Source organism: Pogona vitticeps, chromosome 4 (genome assembly GCF_051106095.1).
Source record: "Pogona vitticeps strain Pit_001003342236 chromosome 4, PviZW2.1, whole genome shotgun sequence".
NCBI lineage: Eukaryota > Metazoa > Chordata > Lepidosauria > Squamata > Agamidae > Pogona > Pogona vitticeps.
Window position 1 is genome coordinate 64,742,475 of NC_135786.1, and position 22,500 is coordinate 64,764,974.

Sequence of the window (22,500 nt, forward strand, 5' to 3'; positions counted from 1 at the left end):
AGCTCAGGAAAGAAGAACCCGGAGAGATTTCCCCTTTAGGGTCCTCATTTTGGCACCGCGGGAGCTGCAGCTGCCAAGGAGGAGGAGGAGGAGGAGGAGGGCACTGCTGTGCCTCCTGGACAGGGACTGGACCCGATCACCCATAGGGTCCCTTCTGGCTCTGCATTTCTAAGTTTATTCAGCCATCCAAACTACTCTGCCACAGATGTGCCGCCTTCCTTCTTCGACTACAACTCCCAGAAGCCTTCACCACCACCTCTGCTGGCCAGGATTTCTGGGAGTTGAAGTCCAAGAACATCTGGAGGCCCAAGGTTGGGGACCATTGCTTTAAGCCAAGCAAGAAATACTCTGGTATTTCAAGATGCCCTGCAAATGGTGCTGATCCACAGAGCAAAGTGAAGTTTAGTCCCACTGAGGCAGTGTTCCCCAACCTTGGCCTACAGATGTTCTTGGACTACAAGTCCCAGAAGCCTTCACCATCACCTCTGCTGGCCAGTATTTCTGGGAGTTGAAGTCCAAGAACATCTGGAGGCCCAAGGTTGGGGACCACTGCACTGAGGAATTTACCTACATTTGGATTGCCAGGCTTTGTGATGGTTCTCTCCCTCCCTCCCTCCCTCCTTTTTTGCTCCAGAAGACGATTTAAATTGTATGGATGCAGTCTTTCCATGCAGTTATAGAATAACTGAGTTGACAGGTGCCTATAAGGCCATTGTCGAATCCCCGGCTCAATGCAGGAATCCAAATCAAAGCAGCTCTGATGATGGTTGCCCAATTTTCTCTTGAATGCCTCAGGCATTTAAGGATTCATTGCCATACTGCTTTAACAGTTAGAAAGTTTTCTCTCATCTTCAACTGAAATCTGTCTTTCTGTAACTTGAGCCCATTATTATGTGTCCTGCAGTCTGGGATGATCAAGAACAGATCCTGCCGCTCCATTGTATGATTTATCTTTCATGCACTTGAAAAGTGCTATTTTTACTCCCCTCAGGTTTCTTTTCTCAAGGCTGAACATGCCCAGTTCTTTCTTGTATTCGTACATTTTAAAATTATTTTTAAATTTGAAATTTATTTTCTTTACTTATTTTATGCCTCAGTTACATCCATTCTTAATCATAAGCTTCTTTGAACTTGGCAAAATGTCCTCTTTGATGTCATCCTCTCCACTCAGGTTGACATCAATCAGAACTCCTGCGAGAGGACCCTGACAAATTTATCTTAGGAAGACTAGCATTGATGGTTTGGCAATCTTGTTTCTTGTTGATAATTTTCATTTTACTTATCATGTTCTTCTTGTTTTATTAAATATGTTGTTCCTGATTGGTTTGTTGAGCACTTGCACCCACAAACGTTATCTCTCCCCCCCACCCCTTGCCTAAAGAAGGAAAAGGAGGAGAGAGTGTAAAACAAAAAGAGGATGAAAGGCCCATGAGGGATGTTCAGAGACGTACCTGGTCTACCTGGAAGGTTAGTACTGGATATGGGCACTGCGACTATCATAACACCTGTTCTGCAGGTTCTGCTTCTTTACCTGTTGCTTTAGGAGCTTAAATAGACCTGAGTCAGGCTCAGTAGATAAAAGACTTCTCCCAAGATGGAGTATAGGTGAAACAAGCTACTTCTCAGCCTGAGGAGTGTTCTCACATTACCCAGCAATTTCAAGCATCCCAGTAGAAGAAGGAAAAAGTGTCAAGAGTGAAATGGAGTGCAAGGGCTGAAATGTTTTTTAAAAGAAGAAAAAGACACCAATCTTCTCTTTTAGATGTCTCAGCACGCCTGTCATTGAACTAGCTTAATGAAATTATAAAAATATTTTAAATTAAATATAATAAATAAATAAATCAAGTGTAAGAATGTGTCACTGGAGACAAAAACTAAGATTATCCACACTCTGATACTTCTGATCACTATGTATGGGTGTGAAAGTGGGACAATGAAGAAAGCTCACAAGAAAAATATTGTTTGAAATGTGGTGCTGGAAAAGAGTTTTGCAGAAAAACACCACCAGAAAAATGAACAAGTGGATCTTAGATGAAATTTCAAGACTGAAATGAGAGCAAAAATGATGAAATGAAGGCTGCCCTACTTTCCCTGTGAGAATGATTTTCAGAAAACTTGTTTTTAAAATTATGCATGGCTTGAAGAAAGTGAATAACATCCTCCCCGCCAATAACCCTATAATTTTTTGGTATAATCCAGAAAATTTGTTTGTGGGCCCAGTATTTCTCACTTCAGTGTGTAATTCATTTATGGAATGTGCTGTCATAGGATGGGCATTGTTTCAAATGGGTCCAAACGTTGGAAGTCGCAAGAGCAGGTGTGGACCTCCAAGATACAAGGGTGGCCCTTATACCTCTGGACCATTAGCCACCCCTCCTTTAAAGGATGCTTAGCCACATTCAGGAGAGTGCGGCCCATCCATGACTGCTGACTGGTGGTTCTATGGAACCTCCAAGTCCAAAGGCCTGATGCATCTTGAAACCCGTCAAGTTACAGCACCAGGTCTTGTCGGTAGGCCCGGTGGTGCAACTGACTTTGGTGGGAGATGCCTCGTTATGACTGAGCCAAGGGCGAGGGCTGGTTCCAGCGGGTGAAAGAAAGAGGACCCCGGCCATGAGCCCTCCCCTCTGCCTTTCCTCTGTAACGGAAAACAAGATGCAGGATTCGGCCGTCCTTTGGTCTGAGAAATCGGGCACAAGCCAAGGCCAGCGAGGTTCTGGATGGTTTCCTTCCTAGCCGGGGAGGACCGAAATCCACGCGATGCAATCGGACCGTTTTCTTTCTTGCCTCTCCACGTCAGGCGCGGGGAGACCGATCTCTCCGCGCAAGGTGGGGCAGCTGAAGACTTTGGGGTTTGTTTGTTTATTTATTTATTTAACCCGTTCCCTGCTGAAAAGCATCTCCCTCCCTCCCTCCGTTAGTCGTGGGTGCCTCCCCGGTCCCGCTGCCTCCCGTGCTCTTCCTTTCCTTTTGGAAAGACAGCCATCGGGGGCTTTCCCCGGCGGCGTTGGCCGAGGGCCTTTTCTGCAAGCCTTCCTCCGCCCCCCGAGGGAGCTGCCTGCTGTATAGACTGAGCCCCGGCGCTTCCTCTCCGCGGGAGAACCCTGCCGGTCGCCGGGAAGGCAGCCGCCGCCGCCGCCGCCTCCTCGGAACCCCTTTCCTTGCTCCTCCTTGCCGTGCCCACCATGGATCTGTCCCGCCTTTGGCATCTGGCTGGCGTCTTCTGCCTGACCTGCCTTCTGATCAAAGCCATCCAGCTGCGTCGCCGGAGACAGGAGCTCCTGAAAACGCTGAGCAGCTTCCCGGGCCCCCCGGCTCACTGGCTGTATGGCCACATCTTTCAGGTAGGAGGCAAGCAGCCAAAAGCTGGGATCATCTGTACTGTACAGGGTTTCAGATCCCCTCCTCCCCTCGCCCATAGGAAGCAGCATCGCTCTTGTTGCTGTCTAGAGCTGGTCCCGAAATGTACAAAAGAGGCATTGTCTAGCTAGGCTGTTATTGCCGCTGCTTTGCTAAACGAAGATTCAAGAAATGGGAGCACAGCCTGTCCTGATTAATTACATTCAGGAAACCCTTCAGAAACGCGGTAGCAAATGCATCTGGCAGGGATGGATCTAGTTGATAGTTCTACTGGGGAGAACCTGTTGAATGAATGGGATTTATAAAATTGTCCACAGATTCAGCAACCGATTCATTGACTGAACTAGAGTGGCAAGTTGTAACTAGATTGGGCCCATTAACACACTCTCTCTCTCTCTCTCTGATACCAAGACAAACCTGGAAAGGGTTGCACTTGCCATACAGAATCAAGTTGATAACACATAATTATTATCATCATATCTCACAAGTGCTGGCAAGACCAGGCATGGGGTCAGATTCAATATCTTTTTAAAATTAATTCACAATCTATGATTTCTCAATGAGGTTAAATAATCTCTCTCAAAAGAACCTGCAAGAGACGTTGGTGTTTGATCATGTCCTTTGACCTGTTAATTATGTTTAACCTAGGTGACTGGGCATATTTACAAACCTGAATGTCTGGATTTGGGGATAAAGTTCAGCTTACATAGAAATAATATAGTTGTGCAATAAATGGTGAAAGTTGTATCGTTCCCTCAGGTAGCCACCAGCTCGCGTCTCTCCAGCCTGACCACTCCTTCAAAACCACTGTCCCTTTGCATTTCATAATTAACTATGTCCTGTCAAGAAATTTTGACTTTTGGCAACCCTTTTGAGAGTTTTCTAGTTACAGAATACTCAGAAGTGGTTTACCGTTCCTTTCGTCGGGGGGGGGGGACCTTGGGCCTGTGCAGTTTGCCCAAGCTTGCACAGTCTGGCTCATCTCCCTGGCAGGCACAATGGGGAATCGAACTCCCAACCTCTGACTCTGCAGCCAGAAACATAATAATAAAAAGAGGGAGGCAAAAGCAGGATGAGTTCCCACTACCACCACTTAGACAATGGGTGACCAAGTACCAGTATACCCTGCTAAACCATAATAAGAGGGGAAAGCACCTGAGGAGAGAAATCTTAAGATTTTACAGAGCAGCTGTGGGTGCTTTTTGTAGGTGGTGTTGCTCTTTCCTTCCTGTTTTGTTCACTCTTCCCGGGAAATAGGATGAACCTGCTTTCCATCTGGTTTCTGTTCCATTATAATTACACAGTCTGAAACACAGGTTTACCCTGCTACGCTGTTTTACTGAGAAAAGTTCTCCCATTGTGCCATGTCCAGTCAGGGAGACCAGGTTTCAGATTCCTTGTGAGTCATGAAGCTCAGTGAGTGATATTGCGTCTACTATCAGCAACCTACCTTCTAAACACAGTGTAGGAAAGCTACATTTTAAAAGGCATAACTGGCATAATTTGTTGGCTATAGAAAATGGTTCCTTACCTCCAGCGGTTTCAATTAAGAAAGGCAACTCATTAAATTACTCTTTACTTTTCATTTGCCTTTTTTTTAAAAAAAAATAAACAATTTTGAGCAGTGAGAAAATGGCTTAAAATATGGGGAGAAACCCCTTCAAAATATCTTCCCTAGAGTAACAAGCAAAAATGACAAATAAGCCTTTCTGATACACTTTCCAGGTTTCTAGGTAGATAATATACAGAAAAAACAATTTTCTTCTTCCGGAGGTGCCCTGGGACTGTGCAGCTTGCCCAATACCACACAGGCTGGCTGTACTCACAGCAGGCACAGTGGGGAGTCTCAAGCTCTGGATCTGCAGCCAAATACACTGAGCTATCCAGCCAGCTACTTCACACATTATAGCAGTGGTGAGCAAACTGCAGCCCCCTGGATGTTACTGGATTACTCATCCATGTCTATGTGCTTTGCCCACCTCTGCATTACAGATAACACACTGATTTGTAATTTCCAAGCTCGTCAAAAAATATCTTGCAGACCAGAGACTGAAGAGAGGCAAAGATGATGCTGAGCTTTTAAGACAAAGGGATGTGTGTGTTTTTTTTAAAAATCACCTGTAGCTTGAAAAGAAGTTGCAGAATTGACTTGATTAATTAGGCATCCTTCAATCTTGAGAGACTATGGTAACATGCTCTGTATGGAGGTCTTGGAACAGCGTCTAGTGTGGCTGAGAAGGCCAATTTGAGAATGACCATCCCTTCCACACTGAACACAAATACAGTCTGTCCCCAGTCCAGCTCCCTGATTTTGCTGCTTTCGGGACTGCCTCTTTGCCTTGGCATGCTAGATGTCTCTTTGGGAGAGGCCATGCTGCACCGCCTGCCTCTAGGCTGAACGCTCAGACGTCAAGGTTTCCCATCTGTTGAGGTCCATTCCTAAGGCCTTCAGATCCCACTTGCAGATGTTTTTGTATCGCAGCTGTGGTCTCCCTCTGGGGCGATTTCCCTGCACTAATTCTCCATACAGGAGATCTTTTGGAATCTGACCATCAGCCATTCTCACAACATGCCCAAGCCAATGTAGATGTCACTGTTTCAGTAATGTATACATGCTGAAAATTCCAGCTTGATCTAGGACTACTCTATTTGGAACGTTGTCCTGCCAGGTGATACCAAAAATGCTGGACAAGGGTCTCTTCAAATTGCATACAGAGATAACGCATATGGAAGGTGTTCAGCTTCCTCTCCTGCCATTCACAAAGGCTGCAGGACTCACTGCAGTACATGAGTGTGCTCAGGACACAGGCTCTATAGACCTGGATCTTGGTATATGCCATCAGCTTCTTACTGAGCCATACTCTCTTTGTGAGCGGTTTAACCACTGCACCACAAGGCTCTTTGAATACAGTAGATCAAGCAGAGACATCCAGTGCTCCACCTTGCCCAGTGAGATTTGATCTCTTTCAGCCTGTGATGCCAGATATGGTGGACAAAGCACTTGACCACTGTCATGCCACCACCTCCTCCCTATACCCTTGCCCAGCCTGGCTAATCTAAGCAGCCGGGCTTACAACAACTGAATGGGCCACAGCAATAATTAATGGGTCTCTCCAGGAGGGCAAGACCTTGCCCTCAAGGAGACACTCATTAGGCCCATAAGGAAGAAACCAAGCTTGGTGGCAGACAACATTGGCAATTCTAGGCCAGTTGCCAATGTTTCTTTCCTTAGCAAAGTAGTAGAGAGGGTGGTGGCTGACCAGCTACAGGCTCTTTTGGATAAAACCAATGCCCTGGATCCATTCCAGTGGGGCTTCAGGCCATGCCATGGTAGGGAAATGGCATTGGCCACCCTGTTTGATGACTTGCTGAGGGAGGCTGACAGGGCCAAAATGTCTTTGTTGGTCCTCCTCGATATTTCGGCGGCCTTTGATACCCCAACCATGGTATCCTCCTGGAGAGGCTCTCCGAGCTGGGAATCAGTGGTCTGGCGCTTGCCTGGCTCCAATTCTTCTTGGAGGACCATCCTCAGAGAGTACAGCTTGGGGAGAGTTTTTCGGGCCCGTGGAGCCTCAATTGTAGGGTTCTGCAGGGCTTGATTATCTCCCCAATGCTGTAATATCTATATGAGGCCGCTGGTTGGGGTCATCAGGGGGTGTGGGGCTTCGTGCCATTTGTACGCTGATGACACCCACCTCTACATCTCCTTTTCTCCAACCATAGTGAATGCTATTCCGTCCCTTCAGTGCTGCCTGGAGTCTGTACTGCAATGGATGCAGGAGAATGGACTGAGGCTGAACCTGGAGAAGACGGAGGTCCTGAGGGTGGGTGGCCCCTCCGTTGGTGGTTTGGGAAACTCCCTGTCTTTTGGGGGAGTGACTCTCACTGCAAAGGTTGAAGTTCACAGCTTGGGGTCCATCTGGATCTGGCACTCACTATAGAAACTCAGGTGGCGTCAGTGGTCTGCTCTGTCTATTTTCATCCGTGGCGGATTGCCCAGCTACATCCCTATCTTGATGTTGGGGCGCTTGTAATCTCGAGATTAGATTACTGTAATGCACTCTACGTGGGGCCACCTTTGAAATTGATGGTGCAGAATGTGGTGGCCAGACTTCTCAGGGGGCTGAGAAAATATCAGCATATTTCCCCTACTCTGGCTGCCTTGCATTGGCTGCCATTCATTTCTGCATTGATTTCAAAGTGTTAATGATGACATATAAAGCCCTAAATGGTTTATGACCTCGATATGTAGTGGAACGCCTCCTCATACCTAGATCTACCTGAATCACTCATTCTAGCCAGGAAGGGTGGCTGAGGGGGCCTAACGCCGAGGAAAGCCTGAGAGAAATAACAAGAAATCGGGCCTTCTTGGCAGTGGCCCCTTGCCTTTGGAACAGTCTCTCCTCAGAGATCTGTCTGCCTCCCTCGCTGGGTGTTTTTAAGAGCCAATTTAAGACCTGGCTCTTTAGGCAGGCTTTCCCTCCTGTCATCACTTGATTATTTTATTTTTTCCCCATCTTGAACTATATTATTACTGTTGCTTTTAATTTTATTATACTGTTTTTATTCTATTTTTATTGTTAGCCGCCCAGAGTAGACATGTGTCTAGATGGGCAGGGTATAAATTTAATAAATAGATGAGTAATTCAAAATATTTTTTTTCTTGGTTTGCTCCAAATATGTTGTTACCTCTGACATTATCAGTCATAAATTTGATCAAAACCCAATAAGGAGAGTCAAAGTCTCAAAATATGGGGAAATGGCTTTCGTTCATTGAAGAAACCCACTTAATGTATTTTGGCCAATTTATTGATGGCCTTCAAGTGATATTAAAGGACAATAGAGTAGTCATAACATAGTCATGTGACAATGAGTTAAAATTATTTAATTCACATGCACAGTCACAACTATTGTATGCATTACATTCTGTAACAATATAACAATATACATGGACATCTCTTATAATTTGTTTCCTAACTTCAATAAGTGGCAACTGGTGACATGCTGAGAGGAAAGTCTAAAAATTATATGCTTTCTTTTCTTTATTCATCTTGGCGCATTGTACAATTTAAAATGATGGACATATATGAAATATAGGTATATTTAAAACAAATTGAAATAGTAAGGTAATGAGATTATTTTTGACCAGAAGTGGGCTACTTTTTGGTATTTTCCTACTTCTTTTGTTACACATAGTATGGCATAAATTGCATGTACAGTGGTGCCTCGCTTAATGAGCGCCCCGTACAGCGATGAATTCGCATAGCGATCCCTTTTCCAGGATCGCTAATGCGAAGGCATCGCGTCGGCCCCAATGGGCGAAATTCGCATAGTGAAGATCGGTAAGCGTTTCGTTTACCGACCTTCGCTTTGCAACCCATGGATCAGCTGTTCAGTGGGTCCAAAATGCCCGCTGGAACACCTGAAATGGCCGGGGGCAGCGTTTTCGCGCCCTTGGTAAGCAAGGGGAGGGTGCGAAAACGCTGTGCGCGGCCATTTCGGGTGTTCTGGTGGCCATTTTGGACCCGCCGAACAGCTGATCCGCGGTCTCGCTGCGGCCGAAATGGCCGTGCGCGGCGTTTTTGCGCCCTTCCCTCACTTACTGAGGGCGCGAAAATGGCTGCCGGACCCGGAAAACATCACTGTACGGTGAGTTTTCTGCCAATTTGGCTTTTTTTGATCCGTACAGCGATGTTTTCGCATAGCAAGGCACCACTGTACATATGTACTGCATTGATTGGACTTCTCTACAGCCACAGAAAATTTGTCCTGTATCCATACAGCCCTATTTTAACTGATCATTCTTTGATCTTCCTACTTCACTTTGAAGTGTATTAAATGACTTCTAGATGGTCCAGCTAGGGTCATGTCCTACTGGGAGACACTAATCAGCATTCATCCATTCAGCAGGATGTGTTGGTTTTGTTCTTCATAGGTTTCACCTTGCTCTTTTGGTTTAATATTTAGAGCTTGAGAGGTGTAGAGAAAACCTTTCCTCAATTGTAGTTGTCATCTAGGGCAGGGGTCCCCAACCCCTGGTCCGTGACCCGGCACTGGTCCGTGGCCTAGGCAGGACTGGTCCATCAACCCAGGTCTCCTGCCCCCCACATGTGCCCCTCCCCATGAGCGCACCCCACGGATGCATGTGAGCATGCCCCACCCTGCGCGCATGTGTATGAGCACACCGCACCCACCCACGAGCATGCCACATCCCTCGCAAGTGCAACACGCCCCCGGTGAGTGCACCATGCCCCCGTGTGAGCATGCCATGCCCCTGTGCACAGGGACCCTGCCCCCCCAACCAGTCTGCAGTTGGGAAAAAGTTGGGGACCACTGATCTAGGGTAAGGGTTCCCAATCTCGAGTCCCCAGACATTTTTGGACTGCAGCTCCAAGAAGCCCTTGCCAGCACAGCTAATGGTGAAGCTTCTGGGAGTTGTAGTCTAAGAATGTCTGGGAGTCCAATATTGGGAGCCATGTTGATGAAATGGACAGGTTTGGTGCTGTATTATCTTATTTCATTGATTATTTGATAGCACCTCTCAACATGCTTCTGGAGGGTAATGCTAGCCAAATAATAGACTTTTTCAATAGGGATGGTTTTCATGCAATGAATAATAATCCTGCACGACTTACTAAGAGCTACATTCAGTTGTTTGGCATGTGCTGATTTCTACCATACAGCACTAGAATATTCTATTGTGAGATAACACAGGGACTAAGCTGTTGTTATTGCTTGTGAGTGTGCAATCCAGTCTGACCCAGCCATTTTCTTAAGTATGTTAATTCTGGCGGCAACTTTCTGTTTGGTATTTAGACAATGTTCTTTGTAGGTCAGGGTTCAATCCAGTTGTTGTTTAGTCGTTAAGTCATGTCTGACTCTTCATGACCCCATGGACCAAAGCACACCAGGCCCTCCTGTCCTCCACTGCCTCCCGGAGTTGGGTCAAATTCATGCTGGTAGCTTCGATGACACTGTCCAACCATCTTGTCCTCTGTCGTTCCCTTCTCCTCTTGCCCTCACACTTTCCCAACATCAGGGCCTTTTCCAGAGAGTCTTCCCTTCTCATGAGATGGCCAAAGTATTGCAGCCTCAGCTCCAGGATCTGTCCTTCCAGTGAGCACCCAGAGTTGATTTCCCTCAAAATGGATAGGTTTGTTCACTTTGCACTCTCTGCCTCCAGCACCACAAGTTCAATCCAGAGTGATGTCCAAATATTTTGGGGTAGGGCAATGTTCTGAAATCTTGCTTTCCCAGCTAATTCAGAGCTTTCTCTTTGCTTCTCTGTTGTTTAATTGGAAGGTACAGACTTAATATTATTAAAATATTTGGTTTCAACTGGTTATTTTTATAATACTGTATAAGGAAATACCTTCTAATACAGAGGTTAGCTGGTGCTCAGTGGCCTCAAAGGCTTCCCACTGGACTGTCAAAGCATGATCTTCAGCATAAATGAAACTCCTGGAATATGGGAATGTTGGTTGATCATTTGTGTAAATGTTACAAAGTAATGGTATCCTGTGAGATGTCAGTCCTTTGATTTCTCCAGCAACAGTGCTTCCTTTGAAATTTAACCAAGATTCTCGGCTATTTTTTACAGTGGTTGAAATCCAGTAGTAAATCACACAACTAGAGCTGGGCCATTGAATCAATGGAATGTGCGTAGTTGATTCACCCAGTTCTCACTGATTCAATGGGCCTATTCTAGTTGCAATTAAGTGTCAGATTTTAAACCTCCTTGGGTTCTTTTTAGGAAGAAAGGTGGGATAACAAACAAACAATGACTTCTCTCTCTCTCTTTGTCTGAGAGCAGCAGACATTTTCAGTTTCCTAAAGATTCTTCTTAGCAACAGAATAAGAATGCTGAAAATGAGATGGATTGACTCAATAAGGAAGCTATATCCTTTATTTTACAAGACCTGAGCAGAGGTACTAATGACAGGACTTTTTGGAGGTCTCCAGGGCATGGGATCACCATAAGTCAGAAGAAGCTTGATGACACTTAACAACACATGACTCATCCAGGGATACAGTAACTTGATATCTTTAGGGAGTATTTACAAATTACTGTAAAGAAGAACAAACTATAATTCCAAATGCTGTCCTTGAGGAGCCAGTGCTCCTAATCTCAGTATCCAATCCATTTCTATTTTCAACATTAAAATAAAATAAAATACAACCATCACCACCACAGCCACCACCATAGGTACAACCACAACAATGCTGCGCCCATTGTCCCAAGACATAACATTTTTCAAAGAGTGTTGGTACTCCATAAATCTGACAAAAGAACTGAAAGCTGTACAATTTGACTTTCAGCCCTATAAACCAACAGGTTGCAAGGTATCATTAAGAAAAAATGATGTATTTGGAGAAGTATGATAGCTGTTAAGTGAAACCTGTCATTTCCTTTAAAAGGACCCAAATATCTGATAATGCCAATACATAGTGTCCAACTTTCTAGACCAGAAGAATCTGAAACAATGCACTGTGAGACATTTTACCACCTGAAGCATTTTTTTTCTTGTTGAAAAACAGTTTGTCAAAAAACATTCATGCCTGTTGAAAAACCTCCATGACCATTGCTTTATATTTGGGTGAGAAGTGGTTAACTGATGAGAAAAACGGAGTCAGCTTCTGGGATTTTTGTTTTGCTGAGTGAATGGTAATGAGTACAAGAGGGCATCCTGTAGAGCATCTTGGCTGCTGCCTCTGGTGTTGTCATCCTTTATCCTGCTGGCAACGTGGGTTTTTGAATTGTGTATTCAGAAGCACAATATTCCACATTGATAACTGGAGGTGGTTTGTTTTTAAGAATGGCAGTTCTTGGCTTTTTAAAACAGAAATGTATGTACAGTATATGTACACTGTACACAAATTCCAACAGAAGCTTTCCTCATGTAAAATTATCCAGTATGAGAGGATCCCAGAACATGAACACATGATTTGTACTATGGTTGCTGCAAGAGGACAGAAGCAAAAACAGCTCATATGGGACTATTATCCCTAAATGCCAAAATATTTTGAAGGGCTGTTTGTGGACTTAATGAAACGGAGAAGCAAGGGTGTGAGAATGTGCAACACATACAATGGAGAAACGTACACACCCTTTAACCTCAGGTCAACTGATGTTGCCACACCTGATCTGCAGAAGGAAAATTGGAACTAGAAAGTTATGCTCCAATTCCCAAGCCCTTTCTTTGATTTAAGCAAACTGAAGAAGAAAAGCTATATCAGACCAAAACCTCTATCAACATGTTGTGTTCATGTTTTCCAAAATATGTCCCTTTACTGTTTGAAATTTTAAAAAAAAAGAAGTTGAAGTTTGCAAAGAATGGCACTGGAAACCGAGGTCTAAATCATCCATGCTGTGTGAAATGAAGAGAGTGAAGAAAGATAGGGACATAAATCAACTCATTTAAAATTTGGTATTGTAGAAGAGCCATACAGATATGGAAGACAACCAGGAAATCAGAAAAATGGATGCTCAGTCAAGTCAAGCATGAACTCTCACTTGAGCAAAAATGACCCAACTGAGCCTGTCCTACCATGCAGATATAATGGAAATAGAGAAGTGACAAGAATAGATTATATTTTTGTTTTCTTTAATTACTGATCACCGGCTCCTTGTGGGTTTATTGTCTTTGTTTTGCCACCATCTTTTGTGTTACCTTGGATTTTTAGAAATATTTAGTTTTCAGGAGGGCTTCTCTTCTTCTTAATTGATACCCATTATTGAATTTTATTTTATGCCTATGTCAGTGGTTTTAGTTGTAAGCCACTCAGTAATGGTATAGCCACTAGATCGGTGGGATCAAAAATTTAAAAATAAACAAATAAAATATATTCGTGAAGGCTTTCACGGCCAGGATCTAATGGTTGTTGTGGGTTTTTTGGGCTCTTTGGCCATGTTCTGAAGGTTGTTCTTCCTAACGTTTCACCAGTCTCTGTGGCTGGCATTTTCAGAGGACAGCACTCTGGGCATCTTCAGAGGACAGAGTACTGTCCTCTGATGATGCCGGCCACAGAGACTGGCGAAACGTTAGGAAGAACAACCTTCAGAACACGTCCAAAGAGCCCGAAAAACCCACAACAGCCAAATAAAATATTACTGAGAAAAATATGGGAGGAGCAGTAGGAAAAGAGAAAGACCTAACTTGAGATGGGTTGACTCAGTAATGGAGCCCACAACTGCTAGTTTGCAAGACCTGAGCAGAAATTACTTCAAAAGACAATATTGCTAGGAAAAGAGGGCAGCAGAAAGAGAGAACAATCTAATATGAGATGCAGTGACTTTGTAAGATCTGAGCAGAGCTGTTAATGATAAGACATTTTAGAAGCCATTAACTCGTACAGTAACCACACATCAGAAGTGACTTGATGCAACATAGCATCTTTGGAGGCTTTTTTCTTAATTACCAAACAATGGTATAGTGACAAAATGGTTGGAACAGGCACCAATGCTCTGCTAAGAGTCAGTTGCTGAGAGTCTGGTGGGATCAAAATTTTGGATTGCAGAGAGCTCACCAAAGCTGCAACAATGCATCTAATTTGGAACATTTTTTTCCTGCTGGTAAGCCTGTTCCAGTGAGTTTAGAACAGTCACTGTTTTTCTCTATTGAAAGCTCTTTTTAAAGCTTTAATATTTAACACCCCTGAAGCCTGGATTCCTTCCAAATTTAAAAAAAAGCAACTGGGACTAACCATTTTCTTTCAAGACAAGCAAGGTTGGTCTTTTTTAATTTACTTCATCTGTTTTAAATCTGCTGACAAAGATGGTGGCTTGTTTCTGCATGGGGGACAGTTTTACCCTTAAAAAAAAATCATTACTTGAAAATCCTTTGCCCAAACATCTCCAAGTTTGGCACGGAGCAAGAGCATATGATCTGCTATATCTGTGCCAAATTTGATGCTGAGCCAAAGTGCAAAGTTATACTTTTTTATTTGGGGCACTCCATTTTTAGAAGTGCCTTGTTGAATGTTGATTTGCTGTGCTGCTCAATGTCCTCTGCTGCACTCCTGTGCATCAACAATATAGGTAAACACCTTGGTAATATCAGGATTGAAGCATTAGGAGTTCCCCACCCCCACACCCCGGCCATCACTTTATGGAAATGGGAATAAAACAGATTCCCACCTCCCCTCATTTTGAGATTTTGTCTTTCTTTTTTCTTGGATTAAATCAGATAGTTCTAGTTTGTTGGTTTCTTTTAATTAGTTAGTCTAAAACAATGTTTTTATCATTTCAGGAATTGATTGATTGGTTATTAATTGTAATCCTCATCCTTTATTATCTTGCATCATTGTAGCTTTTACCCTTTTCTGAGGTGTTCAAGAAGACAGAGATCTGGACTCGTCAATATCCATTTGCCTTCCCACTATGGTATGGGAGGTACTCTGCATGTTTGATAGTCACACACCCAGAATATGCAAAAACCTTGCTTGCTAGAACAGGTAAGAGACAAAATCATCTTAATTAACCACTATTAGCATCTGTTTGTATGTATGTAGGTATGTGCGTGTATGTAAGACAGAGAGCAGGATGGAAATTGATATCCTAGAGATACTGGCACAACTGGTAAAACCAAATACCAAACTCAACCCATCATAAAATGGAAAGCCATCTATAAGTTCCATATGACTCATAAATATCCACGGCAATCTGTGAATACAATGAGTATGACCTATGGTTTCTTCTTATAGAATGTTACATTCTGAGACACAACTGAAATGTGCAATCAGTAGATGCCAATAATCAAATTTGTATGTATGTGGTCAGCAATTGCTGCTGTGTTTCAAACAATGTTGCAGTGATGCCATAGCTAGGAACAATGGCCTTGAAACATTACTGGCTTATTAGAGGCTAGGACACTGGGCAATTCACATTACTATAATAAACCCTGCTTTCATGGCTCAGTGGTTAAACTGCAATACTGCAGCCACAACTCTGCTCACAACCCGAGTTCAATCCGATATAGTTGGCTCTATCTGCCATTCCAGTTCACCACTCAGAGGGATCTGGGAATTAACAGCTACATCAGGTGGCACTTAGTTCTCCCGATGGAACTGGATCCCACCCCGATGCTCAGCTGGGGAACTGAGCTGTAATTAATAAACTTGTGGTCTTTTAACCTCCAGTTGTGTGTACGGTATGTTTATTGTCAGGGAGAAGGACCAGGATTGCTTAGCAATAAGCCCACAAGACATTTCATGGTGCAGTGGTTAAACTGCAGTACTGCAGCCAAAACTCTTCTCACAACCTGGGTTCAATCCCAGGTAGTTGTCTCGAGGTTCACTCAGCCTTGCGTTCTTCTGAGGTTGATAAAATGAGTACCCAACTCTCTCTCTCTTTCTCTTTTTCTCTGTATGCTTTAAGTGCTGTTGGGCAATATACAAGCAGCACACTTTGCTTTGCTTTTCCCCCCTGGAGATGTCTCTTTTAGATTCCTTTCTTAAATTGTCCTAGAGCAGAGACAAGGAAAGGTTTTTTTTTTTTTAATTACTTTAAAAGACAACTCCCAGTATCACAATAGCATGGTTATTGGCCCTGATGGTAGGGAGACGGTGAGAGCTGCCACCCCCCCCCCCAAAAAAAGAGAGTAATTTTCCCATTCTCTGTAATGGAGGCACAGCAGTGCAACTCTTCCTCTGTGCTACATTTATAATGGGACATTCTGGTCATGTAGGAAGAGCTTAATCCTGGGTTCTCCCTATACCTGTGTTGCCACCTGGGTGCAACTGCATCCCAACTTAAATATGCACTGTGCTGTTTAGAGACCCCCCCCATGCACTGCTCCAGTCTAGATAGGATGATTCTGGGTGGTTTAAACTTTTCCCTACCCTGGAAGTTTTTCTTTCAGCCAACATGGGCACGGAGGGATAAAAAAGGAAAAAAGAAAAAGAAAAAAATAAGAAAAGAAAACCATTGGAACACGTGACTATTTCAGAGGTTTTTTTTCTTTCAAGAAAAGAATTATTTAATCCCATATATCCAACTTAACCTGTTGTTTAGCTCTTATGGATTGTGAGAGGGATGAAACTAGTGTGAGACATAATTGTAGTATATGCTTTTTCCACATTGTCTGGACTGATTCATTTTACTGTTGTAGCACACCCTTATAGGAATGAATTCAGCCTTCCCATTTACACTAAACTCAATTCAATGCGCTGATTATCATCTTTAAAGTTTGAAGTGAAATGCATTTTCTGTATCATGCTACCGGATATAATGCATTAAGCTTATCAAGCAGCTTTTTCTTAATGGGGGAAATGAGTTGTACAGTTGCAGGATTATCTCTGGTGGTGTCCTGATTGTTAAATAGCTTTCTAAGGAGCATATGATTGGTGTTGATCTTGCTTTTGATATGGTGCTAAATCAAAATGTTTTTACAGCATTTTAATTTGGGGGTGGGTATTTTTTTTTTTTTGCCTAGTCATTTGAAATTTAGTTCATTTGTTTCCTAATTAATACTTGCGATGTCTCATACTTTGCTGTTTTATTTTTCTTATTATGTTATATTTCCTTCTTTATTTTTTAAACAATGTTTCATGTGCTGCCTTGCCCGCAATCTGTTGGAAAATTACACAGACATCCAAAAAATTATGAAAGCATAAAATGGAGTGGGTTTTTGTTTCTTTCCTTTTGTTTAGGATTTCTTTTTAATTTCTTGTTCACTTTATTTTAGATCCAAAGGACAGTATAACCTATCGGAATATTATCCCATGGATTGGTATGTATATTTAGTCCTGTAAAGTGAAGATTAGGGACAGACCATCAATAAGTAGTTTGACTAGAATTACAGTGGTGCCTCGCAAGACGAATGCCTCATGGGATGAAAAACCTGCAAGACGATTGGTTTGTGTGATCGCTATGGTGCCTCACAAGACGGTTTCTTCTATGGCCATGCTTTGCAAGATGGATTGTTTCCCCCCCCACCCCGAGACTGATGCCTCGCAAGACAAATTAATTTCATTTGTCTTGCGAGGTTCCCATAGCGAACCTCACAAGGTGATTTTTTTCACAAGACAGCAGTTCTTGTGGAATGAATTACATTCGTCTTGTGAGGCACCACTGTATATAGATCTACCTTCTTCATCGACTGGTATAGATACCCCTTATGTGGTCAGCTATACTAAAACTAGAGCATCCTTTGTCTGAAAATTTGTGATGAGGACAGTCTTCATTTTACGGACATTGTCTTGGAAATTTCCCTTGAAAGGCAATATAGAAATGCAGATAAAGGCATGCTTATCTGTTATGATGGAATATGCTTCCACATACAGTAATACAATTGAATACATATTATAGAAGAATAAAAGTAAAGACAGGTTCTGCAGGTATATATTTAAATGCTTCAGTAGAATTTACATTCTCCATAGAAATTTCATATTTGACAAAATTTTGGTTTATTAAAAGAAAGGAAATGCGGATGAATTATTTAACTCTGGCATTTTCAGTGCATTTGCTATAAGATATTATTCAAAAGCTATGAATAGCTAGGTAGAATGCAGTTTTTGTATTAACTTGCCTATTAGGCATTTCATTTCTTTATAATTAGTACTGAAATAAAATTTAGCCTGCATGTGTTCGCGCAGACCTACTCATGGAGACAAGGCATTGTTCTTACATTTCTAGTTTGTATCTTGATGCATTACAATCTTCATTTCAAGTCCATTTTCAAGGAAGGGAAGAAAACATTACATTTAAAGGCATAAATCTAATGGTTAGTCTCAACTAGAGTAGACCCATTTCATATGAACACTGGGACATATGAAATTCGGTTTACTTTTTTTTAAATCAACACATTGTGTTTCCAATGTGAGTTCAGCCTCAACCTCCTTGGCCATTTTCATGAGCTAGGGAGAAGAAAGGAAGAAAAAAAACCTGAAAATATCTTTAGAGGAAATCTGGAAGATATGTATTAAAATTGCTCCATTAGTAATAACTCAAGTGAGTAATAGCTCAAACATGAAATGGAAGAAGAGTTGATGATGCTACTGAATCAAAAATTTTGGTTGAGGTGGCCTATTACTTGGTGTGTCTGAATTTGGGCAGCTGGCTGATGTAAGAGCTGCCGCTTAGACTCTAAGCCTGAGCAGCTATGATGGAAAGTTTCAAAGACATCTCACTTCCAGGTTTTTGTTTATTACGGCTCCACATGCTAGGGAAAATTAGATAAATATGGCATAAAAATTATATTGCTGCTTAATATTCTCTGTAGTAGGGGAAATGGTTCTTTCTATGTCAAAACTATGTTTATAGAGGTTTATGTGTTGGGAAATGCCTGTGTTCCTCCAGGAAAAGGCTTGCTGGTCTCACATGGACCAAAATGGTCAAAGCACCGAAAGCTGCTGACTCCAGGTTTCCATTATAATATTTTGAAACCATACGTGGCACTGATGGCAGAGTCTACAAAAGTGATGTTGGTAAGTGTTTTCTGATTTGCATTTTTAAACAATTGTTGTTAAAAGCATTTTGGTGACTACATCTACATGTTCTCACAAGCCATGAGGTATTTTGTGGAAATCTGGCTTGTTTTGACATGCATCCTGACCTCTGGGAACAAACCATGCCTTGCTAGCTAGCCATAAGCTGCACATATGCATGTGTCGTTGGTTCTTGGTTCACGAATTTTAGTTGACAAAGACATTTCAGAGGAACAAAGCAGAGACAAACAAAAATGGGGAAGACACATGGTTTATTTGGCCATCTGTTGTACAATTCATAGCTCAGTTAACAAACCATGGTTAGCACAAATCATATTTACTGTATTTCCCATGTATAAGATGCCCCATGTATAAGACCTCCCCCCAATTTTGATCCTTTTGAGCCTGAGTGCCCAAATCAGCGGGCACCCTCTGGGCCCCAAATATAGGCAGGGCCTTCGTTTGGGCTTTCTGTGTTGCGCTCCACTCCACTCCCTCTCCTGTGGCGTCAGAGTTGCAGTCAATGGGCAGCCACGATGCATGCTGAGGGGCGGCCAAGCACGGCTCCTCCTTTGCCTCTGCCTCCTGCTGCTGCTGCCGCCGCTGCCCAATCGCCTCCTCCAACGCCAATCGCAGGCTCCTGTAGCGTTCTCCATTTATTAGATCTATGGTTCGTGTTATATTATGTGATGGTTTATGAATATTCATGTTGCTGAGAGGTGGAGTCAAGAGAGATGCTGTAAGAGGCGGAGTCAGAGAGTCAGAGTTAGTTTAAGTCAGTTAGAAAAATGTAAGAGTCAGTGTGTAGAGAGAAAGAGGGAGAGTAATAGAGTGTGTAGTCTGGGAAATTTAGGTGTGATTAGCTACTGAAGATATTTATGAATCTCGGTAATCAATAAACCAAAGTTTTATTTAAAAGAACTTGAAGTGAGGACCTGAATCTTTCTGAAGTAAATGGTGATTTAGAGATCACCTGGTGGCAGCAAGTGTAAAAGAAGAGAGTGTTTGCCTTTGTGTGCTCTGAGGCTTGAAGGTCAAGCAAAGGAGCATGAGGGTGGACGCCACAGCTCCCTTCAGGCAGGGGACAAGGTTCTGGTGTGAGCTTGAGCTGAGCCCCAGCATCAAGCGGCACCATTCCCTGCACTGGGCTGGCATCAGTTTGGCTCAGGTGCCCACAGAGAGGGCTCTGCATGCCAGCAGTTCAGCTTACTTCCGTGTATAAGATGACCCTCAATTTTTGTTCTAACTATTTTAGGAAAAAGTATCATCTTATAGATAGAAAAAATACTGTTATTTATTTATTTATTTATTTATTTATTTATTTATTTGATTGATTGATTGATTGATTGATTGATTGATTGATTGATTTGTATCCTGCCCATCTGGTCTATAGGACCACAGTAATCATGACATGTGAGCAAAGCAAAGCTAATTGTGCTGCTTATATACAGTCCATAGTACTTAAAGCACTCTCTGGGTGGTTTGCAATTTAATAAGGCAGGCTAAGCTTTGCCCGGCCTCCCGCCCAGTGAGCTGGGTACTCAGTTTGCTAACTGTGGAAGGATGGAAGGCTGAGTCAATCTCAAGCCAGCTACCTGAGCATATTGGGATTAGGTCATTGACTGCAGTGCTGCAATATAATTACTGCACCAATTAAGATTTAACTTTATTTATCTTAACCTATAACTATAAAGTACTGTATTTCTAAATACCTTTATGATTAAAGAAAGCAATGACCCACTATTAGAACATCTTCAAGAAGGAAACGACATGGGCAGTCCAGTGCAAACAGCTGCAGACTGTTGGATCCTAAAAATGTCTTTCCCTGTGCTTAGGGACAAAAAGAGTTCTAAAATTCTATACCTGTGAGCTAGAATAATTTAGAATCATCATCATAATCACATGCTATCACGTCAATTCTGACTTATGGTGACTTTTCAGGGTTTTTTTAGGTAGAGAAGACTCAGAAGTGATTTACCCTTCCCTTCTTCTGGGGGGTAACCTGGAGCTGTGCAGCTTGCCCAAGGCTGCACAGGCTGGGGAATTGAACTTCCAGCCTCTCATTCCACAGTCAGATACCTAACTCACTGAGCTATCCAGACAGCTGTGGAATGATATCAATTGTATGCCAATTGGTGTCTTTTTTTGTTCTATTTTCTTTCCTTTTGGTGACGTGTAAGTGGCTACTATAATGAGCAGTTTGGTAGTGAGGTTTCACTTGCTGAATCTTTAACACCTCAGCTTATTTTCCATCCTTTGACTTAGGATAAATGGGAACAGCTGATCACACAGGAGAAATCAGTGGAGCTCTTTGAACATGTGAGCTTGATGACACTTGACAACATCATGAAATGTGCCTTCAGTTATAACAGCAATTGCCAAATGGGCAGGTGAGTATTGGTAAATGCTCAACTCTGTGAGAAGTTCATTTGGCTGGGAATATACTGGGCAGGAATAGAAAAGGATCCAGCTGGCTGTCAAGGTCAAATGTAGGACAGCCAATGACCTCAGAGCACTGTACAACTTCATAACACTCTTTGGAAGTTTGGGCCTGTATTCTGTCACTGCTTAAAGTTATACCTAAAAGGGTTAATTTCAGTGTGAGATCAGATAACCTTCAGTCATATCAATGTTCTTCTGGGTATCAAGGTGTTTGTTTCATTGTTTAGGTGCTTATCAGAGAATTCAAACAAACCATTATTTCACTTATGGTGAAATAAACCTTTTGTGATCTCCTTGTTGTTCATTCTGTTCTTCCAGGTAGAAAAGTAATTCCGGGCAGCATCAGCTTGCCTAATTCTGCAAGTGTTACTCATTTACATTGCTCCAATATTCTATGTGAAGAAGGAAAATATGCATTTAAATCATTGAAAACATGTACAGTGGTGCCTCGCTTAATGACAATAATCTGTTCCAGGAAAATCACCGTTAAGTGAAAAATCGTAAAGCGAAATTAAAAACACCATTGAAATGCATTGAAACCCGTTCAATGAGTTCCAATGGGGTAAAAACTCACCGTCCAGCGAAGATCCTCCATATGGCAGCCATTTTCGCTGTTTGTATAGCAAGGAATTCATCCCTAAGCACAGCGGGGAGCCATTTTAAAAACCCGGCAGCCATTTTGAAAACCCGACGATCAGCTGTTTTTGATCGTCGTAAAGCAAAAATCGGTTCCCAAAGCAGGGAACCAATCATCGCTAAGCGAAATTCCTCCATTTAGACTATCGTTTTGCGAACGCAATTGTGATTGCAAAAAGATCGTCATAAAGTGGATTTGTCATAATGCAGGGTAATCGTTATGCGGGGCACGACTGTAATCTAGAAGTTACAGGCACGTTTCTTCAGTTACTCAGAAATATGGTCATGTAATCATGTATGAGAAATCTCAGTATAAAGGCTTAATCAGAAACCCATTCTTGCAGCTACGGAAGGCTACAGTTACAATAGTTTAAATCATATACAAATCATCCAAAAATTGTAGTTACATCTAAGAAAAAAACTTTAGGCTCAACTTCTTAAAAATATAGGAAGACTAAACTTAAGTTGCAGACAATTTATTTAAGTCATACTTTAAAAATGAAGGAGCATAAACGTATATAAAAATATATTTTAAGAATCAAAAAGAGCAAGGAAAATGTATTAATTACATTCTAAAATGCAGGGGTTTATAGCCTTAAAAAGGCACAGTCAAAAAGCAGAGGGTACTTCTCTTAA

The 22,500-nt window shown here is 42.5% G+C and overlaps 1 protein-coding gene across 2 annotated transcripts in view; it reads left to right on the top strand.

Annotated features, from left to right (window-relative positions):
• Positions 1-3,044: 3,044 nt before the first annotated feature.
• The window catches only part of LOC110086555 (cytochrome P450 4B1), a 33,063-nt gene continuing 13,607 nt past the window's right edge, over positions 3,045-22,500 (top strand). Inside the window, exons 1-5 of one of the 2 annotated variants that reach the window (XR_013544902.1) lie at positions 3,045-3,344; positions 14,670-14,814; positions 17,046-17,090; positions 18,659-18,786; positions 21,052-21,176. Coding sequence is in view for 1 of the 2 variants with exons in the window: in XM_020807528.3 (XP_020663187.3) it covers positions 3,186-3,344; positions 14,670-14,814; positions 17,046-17,090; positions 18,659-18,786; positions 21,052-21,176 (602 nt within the window). In the remaining variant the exon portion in view is untranslated. The remainder of the gene's footprint in view (positions 3,345-14,669; positions 14,815-17,045; positions 17,091-18,658; positions 18,787-21,051; positions 21,177-22,500) is intronic. The other variant, XM_020807528.3, reaches the window with a different exon arrangement.